The sequence below is a fragment of the Cynara cardunculus genome, assembly GCF_001531365.2.
Source record: "Cynara cardunculus var. scolymus isolate 2C chromosome LG 13, CcrdV1, whole genome shotgun sequence".
Taxonomy (NCBI): domain Eukaryota; kingdom Viridiplantae; phylum Streptophyta; class Magnoliopsida; order Asterales; family Asteraceae; genus Cynara; species Cynara cardunculus.
The window spans coordinates 3331232-3350919 of NC_037540.1; the positions used below are offsets into that span (position 1 = coordinate 3331232).

General features: G+C 36.0%; 4 protein-coding genes across 6 annotated transcripts in view; 2 read left to right on the plus strand and 2 right to left on the minus strand.

Annotated features, from left to right (window-relative positions):
• Positions 1–1764: 1764 nt before the first annotated feature.
• On the plus strand, positions 1765–4328 carry LOC112524423 (putative wall-associated receptor kinase-like 16). The gene is made up of 3 exons (XM_025134223.1): positions 1765–2228; positions 2304–2894; positions 3038–4328. Exons 1-3 carry the CDS (start codon positions 2068–2070, stop codon positions 4017–4019), a joined length of 1734 nt encoding a protein of 577 aa, XP_024989991.1. The 5' UTR covers positions 1765–2067; the 3' UTR covers positions 4020–4328.
• LOC112524422 (TMV resistance protein N-like) lies at positions 4161–9382 on the minus strand. Its single transcript, XM_025134221.1, has 5 exons — positions 8905–9382; positions 7343–8496; positions 6852–7018; positions 4829–5776; positions 4161–4723 (listed from the first exon to the last, which is right to left on the minus strand). Exons 1-5 carry the CDS (start codon positions 9366–9368, stop codon positions 4175–4177), a joined length of 3282 nt encoding a protein of 1093 aa, XP_024989989.1. The 5' UTR covers positions 9369–9382; the 3' UTR covers positions 4161–4174.
• Positions 9383–13978: 4596 nt separating this feature from the next.
• On the plus strand, positions 13979–16917 carry LOC112525640 (glutamate 5-kinase). Of its 3 annotated transcripts, none has more exons than XM_025135845.1 (12): positions 13979–14158; positions 14429–14653; positions 14751–14848; positions 14987–15029; positions 15096–15157; positions 15264–15320; positions 15447–15482; positions 15560–15637; positions 15870–15936; positions 16022–16084; positions 16205–16311; positions 16388–16917. In XM_025135845.1, the coding sequence occupies exons 1-12, from the start codon at positions 14098–14100 to the stop codon at positions 16481–16483; spliced, it is 993 nt and encodes a 330-aa protein (XP_024991613.1). In that variant the 5' UTR covers positions 13979–14097; the 3' UTR covers positions 16484–16917. The 3 variants fall into 3 exon arrangements, with proteins under 3 accessions (XP_024991613.1, XP_024991614.1, XP_024991615.1); XM_025135846.1 differs by having other exon boundaries at positions 16208–16311; XM_025135847.1 differs by having other exon boundaries at positions 15111–15157.
• The window catches only part of LOC112524306 (mitotic checkpoint protein BUB3.3-like), a 12209-nt gene continuing 9422 nt past the window's right edge, over positions 16902–19688 (minus strand). Inside the window, exons 10-14 of the mRNA XM_025134077.1 lie at positions 19134–19375; positions 18158–18280; positions 17999–18055; positions 17838–17912; positions 16902–17429 (exon numbers count right to left, since the gene is read on the minus strand). Coding sequence (XP_024989845.1) covers positions 17328–17429; positions 17838–17912; positions 17999–18055; positions 18158–18280; positions 19134–19375 — 599 coding nt within the window. The 3' untranslated portion in view covers positions 16902–17327. The remainder of the gene's footprint in view (positions 17430–17837; positions 17913–17998; positions 18056–18157; positions 18281–19133; positions 19376–19688) is intronic.

Here is a 19688-nt window from a genome sequence, read left to right on the forward strand (position 1 = left end):
AACTTGGTAAAAATTTCACTATCCAACCTTATACTCAGTAAATTTTTTACTAAGTTAGATTTTTCATAAATTTCAAAAACCTCGGGACGTTGCCTCGATGTTCTCTCCTCCCCTCACCTATCACCTACAACTCCTCCCATCTTGCAACTTCTCACCATTTTTTTCTTATTTTTGGGATCCGTGTTCTAAATCATATGTGATTAGTTATATTTAACATATGATCAACTATGTGAATTTTTGTACATATCAAATTTGATCATATGCGTGGAGTATAAGTTATGCATTATCACATATGACAATATTTGCATCACCATAAGATCTATAAATGTAAATCTACATAATCACATATGATTAATAAAAATATCTACAATTATGATATATATATGATTATCGAACAAATTATCGTATGTTATAAAAACCTACAATTAAATTATTACATGTTTTATCCGATTTATTAGTGATCGTTAGAACTCAGTTTGGAAAACAAACTCAATCCCAATTTATTAGGGATTATGCTAATACACAAAATGACAATCATACCTTTTTTTTATAATAATGTTTTGTTTTATTCACTTATTGAATAAGATGTGTGCCTCATATTTCTTCTCGTCTTTTTGTAAAATTAGATTCTCGCACGATTCTCCTTCAGATATTAATGTTATTCAACGTCCTCAGACTTAAGGCATGCATTTGCATCCAGACTTATGAAAAGTCCCAACTTTGGACCTATAGAGTCAAAAATTTGAACCTTCGTGTTCTGCATGAATCTAACTAAGTCATAACTAAAGACCAATGGAGTCAGAAGTTTAAACTTTTGCTTAGAATCATGGCTTGAGTAAATTGACCAAGTCCTTATATAGTCAAACCTAATGTCTTTGCAATCAGTTAGTCTCAAATGGAGTCGGACTTCAATCTTTGAACTCTAATTCAGTTATAATTGTTTTTCAATTTTATCCATTAATGGTTATAACCGTGGTAACTCTTGATCTCTCGTATAAATACATAAAACATTATCTAATGAATATATATATAATGATATTTATTTAAGAATATATATACCCGTTGTTACTGTAAAAGTTCTATACGTAATTTGATCATTTTCTTATTTTCTTTAACCCAAACAACAATAAAAAACCAAAATTGATTCCTAAATTTGTGTAATACAAACAGATCTCTAAAAATTTGTGAGGAGAAGAACAAACGGATCTTTAATCAATCGATTCCCACTTGAAATAGATATAAATTGAAAAATCTAGATCTAGGAGCAGATCTTGAAGAAACCAACCATGACCGGCATCTCCATCACTGTCAAGCCGTTGAATCCATGTTTCTCAACAGAAAGAGAAGAAATAAGGGAGTAAAATGAGAGAAATGGGAGGGTTTTCACCAAAAATGAGGAGTTGGCTTACACAGTTATGGTTGTGTAATTACAGTGATGGAAGTGGGAAGGGGGAAGGAGACGAAGAAGAAGAAGACGACGACCATGGAAGACTTTTGGTTCCCATTATTTAATATAATTTTCTATACCTCTTACTAAGAAATCCCCTCTGTGTTTTCACGCGGTGCCACCTCTGAACATCTATCTGAAATAGATAGCGACGTTTTGTTTTGTTTTGTTCTCATAAAATTCACGCGGTTATTCATATAATTATTGAAATCGAAAGACACACCCAAACAGACTTATTTATTTCAGTTCAGTTCAGTTGATATACTACTCAAACCACATATACCCCTTTCTCTAAACAAGCCAACCCTTCAATGGCATCTTCATCCTTGTCTTCTTTTTCTCAATCGTGGAAATATGATGTTTTTCTCAGTTTTAGAGAAGACACTCGCAAGACCTTTGTGGATCATCTCTACTCGGCTCTTGTACAACAAGGAATCCGTACCTTCTTGTTTGACCAAACACTTCTCCACAGTAAAGCCATTGCTCCATCCATTTTCAAGGCTATTGAAAAATCAAAGATTGCTGTCATCGTATTGTCCAAAAACTATGCCCAGTCTTCCTTTTGTTTGAATGAACTTTCACATATTTTGAAATGCGAGCATGAGAAAGGCCAAATCGTTATGCCCATTTTCTATCAAGTCGATCCCTCTCAAGTCCGAACACAATATAAGGATCATGGAGAAGCACGTGCGTCTTGGAACAAACACGTTGAGTATTGGAGAAAAGCATTTATGTATGTAGGCAGCCTCTCTGGATGGGAAACCAAGCACATGGCCAATGGGTAATTTTATTCTTTGGTTTTTAAATTTTTATGCATAATATGTTGATTGATTGTGGTTCTATATCTAATGTGCAGATACGAAGCCAAACAGATACAATTAATTGTTGATGCAATTTCATTTCAGTTGTTTTATAACAAAGACCGGGTTGAAATGGGAACTGATCACTTCAAGATTCCTCTACAAGACAAACACTTGCCATCTTCATCATCTTCTTCTTCTCAATCGCGGAATCATGATGTTTTTTTGAGTTTTAAGGGAGAAGACACTCGCAAAACCTTTGTAGATCATCTCTATTCGGCTCTTGCACGACAAACGATCTACACTTACCAGGATGAAGTACCACTTCCAAGATTAGGTAAACCCATCACACCATCGCTTTCAAAAGCTATTAAAGAATCACAGATTGTTGTCGTCGTATTTTCTGAACATTATGCCGATGATCCTTGGTGCTTGAATGAACTTGCATATATTGTGAAATGCAAGAATGAGAGAGGCCAACTCGTTATCCCCATATTCTATCACATTGATCCCTCTCAAGTCATAGATCAAAACAGGAGATATGTACAAGGCCTTGCTAAACATGAGTCGGAGAACAAAGACGTTGAATACTGGAGAGAAGCACTTGCAGATGTACGCAACCTGTCTGGATTCATCGCCAATAACGGGTAATTACCTTAGAACCCAAACCTTGGCTATGATGTGCTATTTCAACGTGAAATATAGCCAAGATACATCTACGACCCTTCACCATAATTTGTCTTGTTTAAATGTGAACATATGTTGATCATCCTTCTACTTCAATGTGCAGAGTACATGAAGCAAAACTCGTAGAAGAAATTGTTGATAAAATTTCGTATGAACTGTTTTCTAATAAAGACCGGGTTAAAATGGGAACCGATCACTTGAAGATTCCTCTCGAAGACATACTCTTGGCAACTAACGAATTTGCTGAAGCAAACATCATCGCAAGGACTGGATTTGGGAAGGTGTACAAAGGCCAATCTATACGACTTGGCATCGTTGCCATAAAGAAATTGGATCGTACGTACGGGCAAGGAGATCGTGAATTCATGATGGAGATTGCATTGCTTTCTATGTGTAAGCATGAAAACATCGTCACTCTTGTCGGATTCTGTGATGAAGGTGGTGAGAAGATCCTTGTTTACCGGTACGAACAAAATGGGAGTCTTGACAGACTTTTACGTAGCAAAGATCTGACCTGGATGCATCGTCTTCGGATTTGCTTAGGCGCAGCCTTTGGGTTGAAGTACCTTCATGATGATGTTGGACCTCAATGCAGAGTTCTCCATCGTGATGTGAAGAGCGCAAACATTCTACTGGATGAGAATTGGAAGCCCAAAATTTCAGATTTCGGGTTGTCTAAGATCGCTCTTTCAAACGTGCCGCTTTCGGCTCTTGTCTCCAATCCTTGTGGCACCCAAGGATACATCGATCCGCAATACATAGGACATAGCACACTGACACAAAAATCTGATGTTTATTCTTTTGGGGTTGTACTGTTGGAAGTGTTGTTTGGAAGGGCAGTGACGGTTGCTGAGCATCCTGATAAGAATCATTTCTCAGTCAAAATGGCCAAAAGCCATTATGAAGAGAAAACGTTAGAGAAGATCATTGATGCGGATCTCAGAAAGCAAATGAAGTCGGGTTCCTTGAGTACGTTTTCAGCCATCGCTTATAAATGCTTAAAGGAACATGGAGAAGAACGCCCAAGAATGATCCAGGTCATAGAACAACTGGTGAAAGCTTTGGAGTATCAGCAAGATGTTTGAGCAGTAGCAGCATAAGGCTTTATCTTTATATAAACTCACACATAACAACATCAATAGCTCAAATCATAATTATATGTCTTAAAGAGTGAATTACACCGTTCGTTTTAGTGTCATAAAAAAGAAGACAGTGATTTATGCAATAAAAGGTGAAAAGATCATACATGGTGGAACATGTCCACATAATGATTATGAAGCCATGAAATGCTGATAGAGGAGCTTGAATCACTTATGATCTCAAATGTCTTGTCTTCTTCCTTATCCCAAAATTTTGAGAGGTATGTTGTATCTTTTGCCTTTTTTACTGAATCATCATCGTCTTGACTTCTCTTAGGAACAAGCTCGACTTTTAATAAGGTATCGTAGTTTATGGAAAAAGAAATGGCATTGTGACATGAATTCCACCATGAGGTGTCCCTCAATGAAACAAACGATATATAACACATGCCACTCGTTTTCTCACTTTCCTCGTCTTCATTAGACACTTCCAAAACATCACCTTCATTTTCCCTACCCACTACATCATCTATAGTAATTACTTCATGCATGTACGGAATCCAGTATTCAACGTATACTAAGAATCCACTATATTCACTGTACCAGTTCCACGGAAGTTGTAACGTAAATGTTCCCCATTCACAACCTTGTATTGGAATGTAAGCATCATCGAACTTGATGCTCAAAAAGTAATCTTCAATGGCATTTCCCTGTCATGAGAAACACTATTATTATTTTGTTTGGTTTGATTTGATTTGGGTCTATCTATATATACACATTAATATTGAAATTCAACGAGATATATAAATCCATACCTGAAGCATGGATTGTACTACTCTCTCACCATCACCCGACATACTATGCGTTGGAAGTGAGACTTTCCACAACCATTTAAGGTTGTTTGTTGGAAAATCTCCTACAATATTAAGCGAGTTGCAGTTACTTGCTATGAGAATAGCTATGCTTGATGGGAGATCCGGTAATTCTACAAGGTTTAAGCAATCTGATAGGTCGAGGAATTTGAGACAAGGAAGTTGCAAGAGGCTGGAATGCAATTGTGAAAAATAGTTCCCACCTAGGTCTAATGCTTGTAGGTTGGATAACTCATTGCAAAAAACAGAGGAGACGTCTCCATCTACCAGATTGCAATCTCTAAGATCCAACATTCTTAAGGAACTTGAAATGCCAAAAAGCTTCATGCTTACCATTCCTAGGTGAAGATTCTTGAAAGATGAAAGCACCTGTAAACAACATTCTTTATCAAAGAGGCCTTCCTCTGGTATGTTCTTAAGTTCTTCACAACCTCTAAGATAAAGCCCTTTCAAATGTTTTAAGGGGTGGAAGTTGCCTTCAATACTCCATAGATATCGACACTCTCTCAAATCAAGAGAAAGAAGGTTGGTACAATATTCTCCAATTGATGAGGGTAGAATTTCTATCTGACTTCCTCTCAAACTAAGCTCTACCAAGTTGTCCATGCTTGTTTCAATCTCTGGGAACTTGCAAAGTTTATAGCAACAAGAGAGTATAAGAGTCTCCAACCTTTTCACCCGGATAATGGGTGGAAATATTTCAAGGCTTTCACAGTATTCCATGTCCAGGAAAATAAGCCTTTCATGACATCCAATTGATGGATGCATCTCTTTTAAACTGGTACAGCTTCTGAGCATCAATCTTTCAAGACATGGAAGTCCGTCAAAATCTGGTGTGCTAACTAGGTTTCTTGATTTAGTGAGATCGAGCACTTTCAAATTCGGTAGATGCTGTTGTATACAGTAACACACAAATCAGTTATATCAATGCATTCTTTAATATCATAGAGTGTATGATAACTAACACAAATCAATCATATTTTCCAAAAATTAAAATGAGCCATGGATCGAATTAGGGCCAATGCCCTTGTTCTCTTCCACATTTTGCAGAACTTTTGGACAAGAACGCATATTTATAACATATACAATCAGTTTAATATAAAGATCACAGTAAAATCACTTTTTACTACAAACAAATTAATGCTTAAAATCACTTATATCAAAGATTACATGCTTTAATTAATCATAACAAATTTGATCAAATTAAACTTTTCCCATGGTTGATTAGAAATTTCTACTTATCTTCTAAAGGAGCATGTAATTTAGAGTCAATAATCTACATGTATAAACGAGAAATATTTTGTTGATTATATATTTGGTTTCATAGTTGTTACCTTCCCTGCTTTTCATATCTATGTATCATCACCACTACTTTCATATAAAAAAAATGCAATATTGTTGCAATCAGATTATTCAAACGAAATAATATAATCGTGCTGTTACAAACATACTATTTTATGACCGTTAGGGGTAGCTCAGCCGGTTAGTTCTTGGGTTTCCCTGACTTTAACCTCAAGAGTCAGGACCACCAGTAGATTAGTTGAGATGTGCGTAACCCACGGTTATTAAATAAAAAATCTATCATTATATTACTATTCAGATAAATATTCGTTAAAATCTTGGATCTACTCCTTAATCCCTAGCTATGGTATACTTTCCATCATTTTATTTCAATCCTTGTCAATTCTTAAATAACATTTATTATGTGTAACATTTAGTTGTCTATGAAAATTAGAACAAAATTAGATTTAAAAAGAAAAAGAACACAAACAAACCGCATAGATAAGTTAAAAAGTTCATGCTTTCAGTTATATAAAGTCGTCTATTGACACCGATGTTCAATCACATCAACATTGTACTCCCCTTCATATAAACTACTTAGAAATTTCTCCGTTAATTACTCAAATTTATAATTTATAATGCACTTCACTTTCATCCCTATATTAGAGAAACAATAAGAATTTACCTTATAGCCGTCCCAAAGTTGCTCTACCAAGCTCCATTCCAACTTTAGACAACAAAGCTCCATTGGTTGAAATTCTCTTGGCAATGAAGTTGCTGAATAGCCGTAGCAAGAAATCCACCGAAGTTTCTTCATGTTACCGACAACCTGAGGAAAACTAGGAGGAATGTCTTGGTCCCACTGAAACACAACTTGTAATGCTTGAATCCTGTCATTTTCCTATGATAAAGAAACAAAATGATTATAGTGTTTAGTTAGACCACATATCTTTATCAAGGGTTAGGTTCCGGCGAGAAAGGAAGTTATGGTGAGAAGCGTAAGAAAAGATCTCCACCCTTGGATCAATCCTAATTGAATGTCAACACTAATGAGGTGCACCAACATGCACCGGATCAATTCCCTTCTAAAGGGCCCATTCATGGGTGGGGATGAGATTAAAAGTGATCAAGGTTTCAGATCTCTTCTTAAGCTTCTCACCATAACTTCCCTCTCACACGATCCTTTGCCTCTTTGTCGATATAACATTATATACAATGCTAGCTCCAACATTACCACCATTGCATCCACAGCACATATTTTTAGAACATCTTCCGTCTGCCAAACCCTGCTGTGTTTTTCAGGATTTTTAGGATTTTCTTCTTGAACGATGTAGTATCCCATTTCTTGTATCAGATCATGCATATCAAACCTTCTTGCTTGTGACACAGTTATGAGGGCCTTTTGTATCAACACCTTTACCCCTATGATAGGGTGAAAACCACAAGCATCAAGTATCACCATTGCCTTATCTTTCTTTTTTCCCCTAAAAAAACATGCAATATCTAGGAACAACTCTTTCTCCATGGGTTTAAGTCCATCATAGCTAATTTTTAGCTTTTCTACAATATCACCATCTGGGATCTCTTTTAGTCTGGCCAAGGCACTCATCCATTCACTCATGTCTTTATCACATAGAAAAGAACCTAGAACTTTAAGTGCTAATGGAAGCCCACTAGCATAAGAGACCACATCTTTTGAAAGCATCTCATAATCTTCTATGGGTCTATGATCTGGAGGTGCATGCTTGTAAAAGAGCTTAATAGCCTCGTCATCATTTAACAAGCTAATATTGTATATCACATTTACTTTGTGAGCATTTAATAAATGGTTATCTCTTGTTGTGATTATTATTCGGCTTCCTTTACCAAACCAAGCATTTGATCCAGCTAATTCCTTTAGCTGGCCAGCGTGATCGACATCATCGAGAACCATCAAGACCTTTTTACGACGAAACCTACTCTTTATCAAGCTTCCTACATCTCCAACTACTTCCTCTCTTTTTTGTTTCAAAACAAGTGAGAGAATTTCTTTTTGCAATTTTGGCAAACCATGCTTTCTTGATTCTTCCCGAATATCTTTCACAAAGCAGGAACCATCAAACTTGCTAGAGATTTCATCATAAAGAGCAGATGCAAGAGTAGTCTTGCCACCACCCCCAAGTCCCCATATCCCAACCAGGAGTACATCACGTGAATCCATTGCTAACTTTGATTTCAAATCTTGCAGGCGAGCCTCTATACCAATCAGGTCTTCACTGTCACTTGAAATTGCCACACACAATCTTTCTGAAATTGTGTCAACAATTCCTTTGATGAATATTGTCTCGGGCCTGGACATTGGATATACAAGGATAATTAGCAGATGCTCTAATCCACAAAAAATCAAGGTAATATGTTCCATTTGACAAGGAAAAGGAGTCGTGAGTACCTTTTAGATTTCATTAATCGAATAGAACATTTGTATGAGAACCTAATTTTTATCATGCATTTTCCTTCTACATCGCTCTATACTATCACTTATATTTTCAAACAGCTGATTCCTCCCAAAATATAATGTCTTTTTGCTGGATTTCTGTGTACTACAAGTACAATTGTATGCATAGCTTCTTGTTGTTCTCTATAAACATAAAAAAGTTTTGGTTTTATGCTTTGGAAGCTTATATGGTACAAATATAATTGTGTTGTAGAGTGCAAACACTATAAGCATAATTTTTTTTTAGAAAGAAGAATAAGATTACCCATTGACAACATCTCCAGATAGGTTCCCTGCATCTGCAAGTGCTTTTCTCCAAGATTCAACGATTTTCTTCTTTGACTCATGTTTGGCAAGTGCTTCTCCATATTTCCTTTTCTGATTTCGGAGTTCAGAGGGATCAATGTGATAGAATATTGGAATAACAATTTGGCCTCTCTCATTCTTGCATTTCATAATATGTGCAAGTTCTTCCAAGCACCAAGAAGAATTGGCATAGTTTTTGGAGAATACTATGACAGCAATCCGTGATTCTTCAATAGCCTTCAAAAGCGATGGACTGATGGTTTCGCCCCGGGGAAGTGCTTCGTCATCCTTGTAAGGGTAGATTCCTTGTTGTACAAGAGCTGAATAAAGATGATCCACAAAGGTGTTGCGAGTGTCTTTTCCTCTAAAACTAAGAAAAACATCATGTTTCCACAATTGAGAAGAAGATGATGAAGATGCCATTGAAGGGGTTGATTTGTTTAGAATCGGTACTACAAAAAGGTTGAAAAAGAGAGATCAATGTGGTTTGAGAAGATTAATGGAATGAAGTAAATATTATATGGATATGGATGAGATGTGAGATGAGATGAGGTGTTTACAGCTTCACATTTTAATATTCCTTCATATAGGTTGGTTGACTTTTTCATATTAAACGTATGAATTACCATTTTATTGCAAGTGTTTGTATCAATCAATGCTTTAGTTTTTTCAATTTGCAATTGGTAATACTAAACTCTTAAAATACCATATCACCCTTTATCGAGAGTTGACAAATGCATTTCCGTGTGAGCACAAGACTAATCCTATGGGACCTTAAAGATCTATAAAATACATAAATGCATGCATAAGAAATTATACACAAAACACATATAACATTTAAGTTTATAACTTGAAATACACAGAAATCAACAATAAAAAGTACTATGTCATCAAGTTCACAGTTTCTCAAGCAACTGTTATACAGGAAAAGATGGGTAACTAACAAACCAAAAACACAGTCGCAAAGTATTTACAAGAAACATACTTACCCATTTGCATCTTGTGACTCAGAAGTTAGTTTTGACACTTCCTTTTACGATGGCATGATGATCTGCACTTCATTTTCCGGTGAGGGAAAATAAAAAACAGAGAAAAAGACAACCAGACACAAATAGAACTCATACAATAGCTCCTTCACCAAGCAAGAGGTGTGTGTATATGTACGTGTCAATTCGGCCTCATCCATCCGTTCCTTTAGTATTTAGATGCATTTCTTTTTTTGAAGTTATATACGGTAAATGAAACTCACACACATGCCTTACCTTTGGTGAGGTTGAAACCCTTGATCTTTAGAAAGATTGGGTTACCGGATACAGTTTGGCCAAAGGCCCTTTGGTTTTAGATGCATTTCTCTTGATAAGTATATCCAAAGTGGTCAATTAAGTAGATAAACCTCCCTCCCAAATGCGTATGTGGCTCTCCCCCCATATCTCTGTTACGGTTGTAAAGTGACAAGAAGAACAAACAAATAATTAACCTCTAACCCGTCCTTCACTGCTGCCCAACATCAATAGAGAAACCTCATAGCTGTTCCTATTGTTGTTTAAAAAACGAAAGAAAGTTAAAACAAACCCAATCAAAGGATGAATTCTTACCTACGGCTGTTGGAATCAACAAGATAACTCCCCTCTTGGCTGCCTTTAACATCAAAGATGTAAAGAAAAACTAGATTTCTCAACTCTAGTTTGTTTTCCCCGACTCCTCTGCATTCCCCTAAATCGTGATTTGTATTATCAAGTTGTCTACATTCCTTTGATTGACGGTCATGCATGAATTAGGAGGTGCAGCAATCACTAACAAGAATGACTTAAAAAAGATGAATGAAAGAAATCTGGTTACAGTTTCTTTACAGTTGCAGCAGGCAATGATGTCAGGATCTTCTTCTTGGTCATTGCTTGAAACAGATTGCAGCAAGCGGCCTGGTATTTTAGACACTCTAAACAAAGTTGATGATTCTAAGAAACAACGGGTTTTAGATACAACTGTTTCATTGTTATTCATGGAGTTGATCAGTAAAGAATCTTGCTACTTATTCAGACTTTGTAAATTATGTTCTGATTTTTTGCTGATAATGTGTTTCTTTCATTGCAATTAATTTTTCCAATTGCATGTTTGATTGACAACAACTTTCCTTTTTCTTTGCCCCATGGTTATGAGAAGGCCTCTTTTACTGGCTTTGTTCCATGATGTGAGTGAAAGTTCATCCCAAGTGGCGGATCCAAAAACTTAAGTGACCAGGGGCACAACTAGGAGTGTCAAAAAATTCCGGAACCAAATAACCCACCTAAACCAAAATGGTTTCGAGTTATTCAGGTTTTCAGGATAACAGTTCGGTTAATCGAATAAGGATACCTCATTTGGTTCAGTTTTCGGTTACTTTTTTACTATATCGGTTCAACCGGATAGCACATTATACTATTATTTTATATATTTTCCTACTTATTAAATTGGCCTGAGCATATAGAACAATTAACATTAGATGAATTGGTTTATCTTAAGCTAAAAGAACAAGTGACCAAGAGAGGGAACCTGAGAACCAATCCGAAACAGTAGAGACCCAATTTACAGGCTTATGTATGATTCCATTTTATCAGGCACAACCTCCTTCCTACAACCCATGACTCATTGTCCTTTGTTTTATCAAGAACAACCACATTGTCCACATAAGTGACACAAATCAGATGAAAAGACAGCAATCGTAGCAATTTACATTGTAGCAATAAGCAATTCATCAATAAATTAAGGGTTGTAACAATAACCAACTTATCAACAGGTTGTAGCAATAAGCAATTTGTAGGCGTTAGCAATTAACAATTTGTCAACAAATTAGGGTTTGTAGCAACGAAGAATTCATCACCAATTCATAGCAAAACGCCAAGAAAGCGATTAGGATTTAGGGTTTGAGAAATACCCGAAGAAAAAACGATTCGGGTTTGAGTTGAAGGCTTGTAGAGTACAAATTTAGCGGGTGTTTGGGATGTGTTATTTTAGGTGTTTTTTACTTATTTCAGTTAAATAAAACTGTTTATATTGGTGCCAAATTGGTAATAGGTAGTTTTTGATAAGTTAATTTATTTTGACTTAAAAAAAACTGTTTACTACCAGTTTATCATTTTAACCTTGTTTTATTAATGTTTGTTAATTATTAATCTTATTGATATAAATTTTTATCAAAAATATTATTATAAATGATGAAAAATAAATTTTTACATGTTAAAAAATCAAAATAAGTTAATACCCAATCTCAAACACTCTCGTAAGTCAATAACATGGAAGTCTGTCCTTTTTGGTCATTTTACATATATAAGCAAAATTTGTCAAACACTAAAAAACAACTTATCGGCTTATTGTTTTTTGGTACCGATATAAACTAATCCAAACACTTTTTACAAAACTTCGATTTGATACCACATAAGTTAATAAGCACTTTTACAAAAAAAAAAAAAAAAAAAAACATAAGTTGTTTTAAATAAGCAATCCCAAACACCTCTAAAAACAAGCCATGGATGGGATTAGGACCAACACCCTTGTTCTCTTCCACTTATTGCAAAATATTTGGACAAGAACTCATATTTATGACATATACAATCAGTTTAAAATTAAAATCACAGTAAACAAATGCTTACTATCACACATAAATCAATGATTACATGCTTTAGTCACAACAAATTTGATCAAGTTAAACTTTTCATGAAATAATCCTCGTTAAAATCTTGCATCTACCACTTAACTTATATACTTTCCATCATTTCATTTCAGGTCAATGCGTCAAGAGATAGAGGAGTTTTGGACAAGATGACCGTTCCTAGTTTCCTACCAACATCATGGGATCATTTTTAAAAGTCTTATCAAGTTATTTTTGTCTCTGACTCTAATATATGTACCGACTTCAACAGATATCATAGATTAAAGAATGAAACGTGATCACTGCTTTATAATTTCATTCTCTTGGGAACAAAATTCTCCTCTAATGATGTAGTGTCCCATTTCTTGTTCAGATCATGCATATCAGACCTTTCTTCTTTTGACACGGTTATGAGAGCCTTTACTCCTATGATCGGGTGAAAACCACAAGCATCAAGTCTATCGCCATTGTTTCATCTCTCTTTTCCCCTAAAAATACATGTGATATCTAGGAACAATTCTTTCCACATGGGTTAAGTCCATCATAGTTAATAAAAAAAAAAGGTTTATTGGCGGGGACCTCATGGCCCTGTGGTCCACATTTTGTGAGCCCTACTTGCCATACCTCATAAGCAAGCACCGGAAAAGACAACTTGTCCATCATAGCTAATCAAATCGTTAGCCTTTCCACATTATCACACTCCAAGGTTATCTTTTAATCTGACCAATGCACTGTCCACTCACTTATCTCTTTGTCACATAGAAAAGAACCCAAAACTCTTAAGTGCTATCGGGAGCCCACCAAGGTAAGAAACCATATTTTTTGAAAGCAATCTCATAATCTTTTATGGGTCTATTTTGCCAAGGTGCATGTTTATGGAGGAGCTGAATAGCTTCGTCATCATTTAATAAGAAAATATTAAATACCATGTTTGCTTTATGAGCATTTAACAAATGGTCATCTCTCGTCATCATTTAATAAAAAAAATTTCATTTTGGTGATGGCAGGGACGGACCTAGAATTTTTTTTCAAATAATGGCACCGTTTGACTATAAGAAAAAAAATATAGGAAAAAATTTCAAACGATGACACCATTTGACTATAAGAAACAAGTGTACATAATTTTTTTTTTCAAATAATAGCATCATTTGACTAAGAAAATGATACTAACATGATTCGAACTTGAGTTTGGGGTGAAATAAAAGGCTTGCAAACCAACTGTACCAAATAAAATTTGTTCTCATTATAGTTTCGAAATTCATACAGTGACACACAATAAATTAATACGGTTACATGTAATACGATGGCACGTGTCACCGTATGCTTTACTGTAGGTCCGTGAGTCGGTCACCGGATGATGCGCTTGGAATTAAGTGAAAAACAAGGGGGTACGAATCTTCCCAAAACCGATCCACCAAGTACCAATATTCTATTCTTTTTCCTTTCCTGACCGAATACCCATGTTCTATTCTTCATAACAAACAAGCAGCAAACAGCAATTGACGAAACACACCATAGAGAAGGTTAATGGAGGCCAAGCAAACGCATCTCAAATTGAAAACCCCACTTCGTTGTATCGTCAAACTCGGTCAGACATCCTTTCGTTTACCCCAGAATCTTCAAATTTTCCGTACTTTTCAGTTATTTAGTTAACCAACTCTGTTGCGATCGATTCATCTTTTGAGACTTGCAATGGAACTAATTGGTAGGTTTTTTTCTTGGTAAGGAGGGTTTTCCGATTTTGAAGGAATAAACTCATCATTCACCAATTCATAAACTTGTCAACTCTGCATTCCCCCTTCAGATTGTGATTTTGTGTTATCAATTTATTACTGATTAGTGGTTGTGTGTGGATTAGGAGGTGCCGCAATCACATCCAAGAATGAGTTTGAAAAGATTAATGAAGAAGATCTTGTTAAGGTTTCTTTAGAATTGCAGCAAGCAATGATGTCTTCATCTGGGTCGGTACTTGAAATGGATTGGAGCAAGCGCCCTGGTATTTCAGAGACTCTGAATAAAGTTGATGATTTTAAGGAACAACAGGTTTTAGACTTCAACAGTTTTGTTGTTATTCATGGAGCTGGTCAGTAGACAATCTTGCTATTTGTTCATCAGTTTTGATTCATTCTCTAACCACTGTTCTTTCACTCACATCTCTGGTTATGAATTCGGCTTTTTAGGTTCTTTTGGTCACTTTCAAGCTAGCAAATCTGGTGTTCATAGAGGGGGATTGAATCAACCTCTTGTGAAGGCTGGTTTTGTTGCTACTCGTATCTCCGTAAGCTCTACTTCTTTACCACTAACTTTCCATTGTTGATCTGAATCTATCTTTTAAATGTTGTTCTTGTTATGACATGAGATTTTGTGTGTGTTCTTTGATTTAAGTTTATGTCTCTACTGTTTCTCGTTTGATTAGGTGACTTCCCTCAATCTTGAAATCGTTAGAGCACTTGCAAGAGGTAGAATTCTCGTTACCAAATTAAGCATGCTGTTTGTTCGATCTTATGTTCAATGCTTTTTTGCAGCGGGCATTCCTTCAGTTGCAATGAATCCATTTTCATGTGGATGGTCGACCCGTGAAAGAAATGTTAGCATGCGCTCACAAACCGTCCTTTGTCGCCTTTTGTTTGAATTTTGTTGCTCCTTTTACACAACAACAATAATAAAGCACCATACGTCTTGTGCTTTTGCAGATAGAATCTGCTGATGTATCGACAGTGGTTGATGCCCTTGACTCCGGTTTTGTTCCAGTAAGTTTTGAGTGTCTCACCCTTTCATGCAATTTCCGAATGTATCTCTATAACAATCCACATATGACCTTGAAATTTTTCAAGGGAGATTGTAATGTAATTCTGACGTGGATACTTGGCGTGTAGGTTTTGCACGGGGATGCAGTACTCGATGAGTCACTGGTATGTAATACCTAACAGAATGCTTCTTCTGCGCCATTGACGATTGTTAGCGTCTAATTATCAATGTCTTGTTTCAGGGGTGCACCATATTAAGTGGAGATGTAATTATAAGTCATTTGGCTGCTCAACTAAAGCCTGAATTCGTTGTTTTCCTCGTATCCCTTTCCACAGTTTGCTTGCTTTCTTTTCTGCAATATGAATACCTTGAAACCCAAGTAATATGGACATATAAGGATTATACTCAAATTTTAAAACAACACCCGTGTTTTTAACGGATAAAAGGTTACAGAATTATACATTTTCAGCCAGATTTTAGTGGCCCAGGATGTATGCTTGTTCTTTTCACTGTCATACCATCTGCAAGTTCCTATATAATGAGCAATGAAGACGGACGTTTTTGGGGTATATGATCGCCCTCCTTCAGAACATAATGCCGTACTCCTGAGGGAGATTGGTGAGTACACGCTTTATATTCAGATGTCAAAGCATAATTGATGTTTGTATCATTGTTCGACTTGATCAAGTGATGGCCATAACAGCTGTACGTGAAGATGGCACCTGGTCTGTTGTGAAACCAACATTAGCAGACACGGATAAGCAAGGTTAGTAGCATTTGACTCGACAAATAGTTTTGTACAAGTTTCTAGTCATTACTCGGTTATCTAAAACGCTCTTCCATAATGACAAAAATATCATTTCATATATGATCATATTGCATGAAGCAGTTGAGATTAGTGTAGCATCCCATGATACAACGGGAGGGATGGCGACCAAAATATCAGAAGCTGCAATGATCGCAAAACTTGGTATCGACGTCTATATTGTAAAGGTACACGTGTGTGTGTATAATATTTCGTCTCAAGTAATTAACTCAAACTCACTACGTTCCTCTTAACTATTAACAGGCAGCAACAGAATACTCGTTGACAGCCCTAAGTGGCAAATTGAGAGATAAAATCCCCGAAGGTTGGCTTGGAACAGTTATACGTTATGTTTCATAGAACAGGAGATCCTCGCCATTATGCATCGTGCAACTTTAATTGCTCTTTTGTCAAGAGTCGAGGGGATATTTCATGCCGAACCTTTCGCGGTTGTATCACGTCGTTACTTCTGAATCAAAAAATGAACCCAAGATCTTAGCAGATGGTTGAGAAATTTTTCAGACGATCTTTCGTTAACCAGTTTCATAGTCTTGAATTTACCTATGATTGTAACTTGCTGAAACTCTCCTTTTTTGTTAGGACTCGTGTAAACTTGGATCTACGGGGCTAATGTCGAGTCTTGGATTTCTAGGTTGCACGGAGACAACTGCCCAAAAATTGTATGGTTTATTTGACCTTTGTATCTTGCATTGATTTCATTGTTCAGGAACATCACGTGGTTTTATGAAACCATGTGCTACAGCTCGGATATGTAAAATTTCATATTATTCACTTTATAGATTTCTTATGGTGCAATACGTGACTACAAAAACCACATGAACCTTACAGTAAAATAAAAAAAGAAATTATCATAACTGACGAAACCTACGAGACCACCCAAGAAACAAAATCGGCACATCAAAAGTGGACACAAGTCGCTTCCCAACAGATGAGATGCAACGTGTACAAATCCCCCTTCTCGTAACCAATTTGTCTTGAGACTTTACCAAATCAACCACGAAAACAAAACAAAAATTGTTGAAAACAGAAAACCTAATAACCATCTTCGAATAACCAATCACCATAATTCAAGCAAACGGTTCTGAATCCGCATGAAAACCTTTATATTAAAAAAGCTAAATAATAAGAAAGTCTTAATTGGTCTCAATTCTCAAGTATACCACCAGAAAGAAACCTTGACAAGCTACTTGGGACCAATATCCTTGAGGGCACAGATCTGTTCTTCTCCCATGGCAGACATCACTGTCACAACAAGGTCCTTCCCCTCAGCAAAACCATCCTTAATCTGCACACATTTCACACCTTATTAATATGCATTCCAAGTATAACTCATAAGTTATAATTGGACACATTAAGAGAATAGGCAAATCATTTGTTATAATACAAACCATGCATATATACTTAAACCTTGTACCAAGTCATAAGCTTGCAGTTTCCATGAGATGGGTGTATTAAATCAATAAGAGGTGATGATAATGAAACAAGAATGTTTTTTTTTTTTTTTTGTAAGGGTGTCCGGGCCAAAACCCGACTAATCCCCGGCAAGTTTGGAGGCTAAACATGGCCCCACTTAAATGTCGCCAACACTCCCCTCCCAGGGCTCGAACTAGGGTTCATGACTATGCCATGCCCAAGCCTTTACCACTAGGCTGGAAGGTCTTTGACATGAAACAAGAATATTATATCCACCAACCTGCGAAAGCAGAGCATCATCGGTTGGAAGCTTGAGATCATCCTTAGTACCACCACTCTCAGTCAACAGACTCACCTATACACCCATCAAGTACAATATCAGAATACAGACACTATGACAATAAAAAGTAAAGGAATCAAGAAACAGTAAGAGGCACGTACAAATCCATCCTCGGAAATATCAATAAGCTGGTAGTCGGTACGAGTAACATGTGGAACCTGCAAATCAAGAAGAATGTCACATACATATAACTGCAAAACAAAGAAGTGCAAAACATAGAAAGTTCATTGAAATTCATCACTGATATGCATAAAACGTACATCACAATTATGGGAAGATGGAACAATATCTTCAAGTTTCTTCCCATTGAAGATATCAATTGCAACAAAATGACATTTAGCATGACCATGCTTGCCAGTCTTCGAAGTTGACACTTCCACAACCTGCAAAATTAATTTATGCAGTCGACACATAAGAGAGTATTAAACAAGAAAATCCATCTTATTTTCTTATACATATCAGAAAACACATAATCAATAAATTGCTTTTGTTTTCCAAAAGTCTTTCTAGTCAAAAGGGCAATATTCAAACTGAAAGGTGCATCCACATAAGATTAACCACTCACTCATAGCGACAAGAAACTCGGGGTTGCAACAAGCTTAAGAAACAAATAAGATAATAAGTAGAAAACTATTGCATATAGAACTGTGTGGTAATCCATCAAGAATATGGGTAATTTAACACAGATCTGCACTCTAGGGAACTTCAGACTAATATAAGTCGGTTATGAATTTAAGATACCGATACAACAAATCATATTAAAGTTCCCCCATACATAACAACATGAAACAGGTGAGAATCGATCTATATGTATTCCATTATGCCACCCCATATAGCTCTTAACAACATAAAACCTAAAATCACACATTAGAAAACCGTGGTAGTCCGTAAACAGATGAACAAACTTGCGAATAATAGAACTTATGAGAATCATATGAACCAAGAAAAATCATTAAATCTAAGAGAATTCAATCCATGACTTTGTAACGGAAAAGTTAACACTCATCAACACACGAAACATTCTTCATGCAAATCAACCCTATCAAATCAAGAAAATTAACATAAACCATAAAGTAATGACAAGTCTAGTACGAAGAACATGCACACAACAACAGATTTTCTACATCAATACTCAAAATTAACAGCAACGACCAATAATACCAACTCCAAACAATAACAAGGTAAATAAGATCTATCATTCGAAGAAGAATCACGATAACAATAACTAATCAATACCTTGCAAGCACGATTCTTTATAACAATGTAACCATTTTTCCTGATAGTACCAGCCTGCTGAGGGAAGGTCTTGGATGCTCCTGCATCAGCCTTTGACTCGAATTGATGCTCTTCGTCCGACATATTTTGAAAAATTGGCACGAAATTTCTACAGAGAAAGTGACGAAGAGTATATGTGAAGGTTTGAAGAAATTTGGGAAGAGAAAGGTATATTAGGGTTTTAGCAGCCGTACAAAGATATGCTTTACGGTTTTATAGAGATTGAACTGTAGCCGTCCGATTAGATTACAAACTCTGTTATCATCATTATAAACCCTGTACTTCTTTGTTTATTACTAACATGCCCCTCACTTTTACTCTATGACATATTGCACCCTAATCTTATTCAATTTTCATTTTGAAATATACTTTCAAAAAACACATTTATCTATGCTATATTATAAAGCATTTGGCTAAAACTCTTAAAAACTCTTAAAACTCTTAAACTCTTAAAAACTCTTAAACCCATTCATCCCTATCCGATTTTATCCCATATCTGAATTCGTGTAACTAACT

Excerpts from the sequence above, each read along its gene's own strand:
- LOC112524423 (XM_025134223.1), top strand. The coding sequence starts at position 2,068 with ATGCCCATTTTCTATCAAGTCGATCCCTCTCAAGTCCGAACACAATAT. Across the intron at positions 2,229-2,303 it reads ACCAAGCACATGGCCAATGG|ATACGAAGCCAAACAGATAC; the intron begins GTAATTTTATTC and ends TCTAATGTGCAG. Across the intron at positions 2,895-3,037 it reads GGATTCATCGCCAATAACGG|AGTACATGAAGCAAAACTCG; the intron begins GTAATTACCTTA and ends TTCAATGTGCAG.
- LOC112524422 (XM_025134221.1), bottom strand. The coding sequence starts at position 9,368 with ATGGCATCTTCATCATCTTCTTCTCAATTGTGGAAACATGATGTTTTT. Across the intron at positions 7,019-7,342 it reads ACAAAGAGGCAAAGGATCGT|ACATTCCTCCTAGTTTTCCT; the intron begins GTGAGAGGGAAG and ends AGTGGGACCAAG. Across the intron at positions 5,777-6,851 it reads AACTTTGGGACGGCTATAAG|CATCTACCGAATTTGAAAGT; the intron begins GTAAATTCTTAT and ends TGTATACAACAG.
- LOC112525640 (XM_025135845.1), top strand. The coding sequence starts at position 14,098 with ATGGAGGCCAAGCAAACGCATCTCAAATTGAAAACCCCACTTCGTTGT. Across the intron at positions 14,654-14,750 it reads TGTTGTTATTCATGGAGCTG|GTTCTTTTGGTCACTTTCAA; the intron begins GTCAGTAGACAA and ends TCGGCTTTTTAG. Across the intron at positions 14,849-14,986 it reads TTGTTGCTACTCGTATCTCC|GTGACTTCCCTCAATCTTGA; the intron begins GTAAGCTCTACT and ends TCGTTTGATTAG.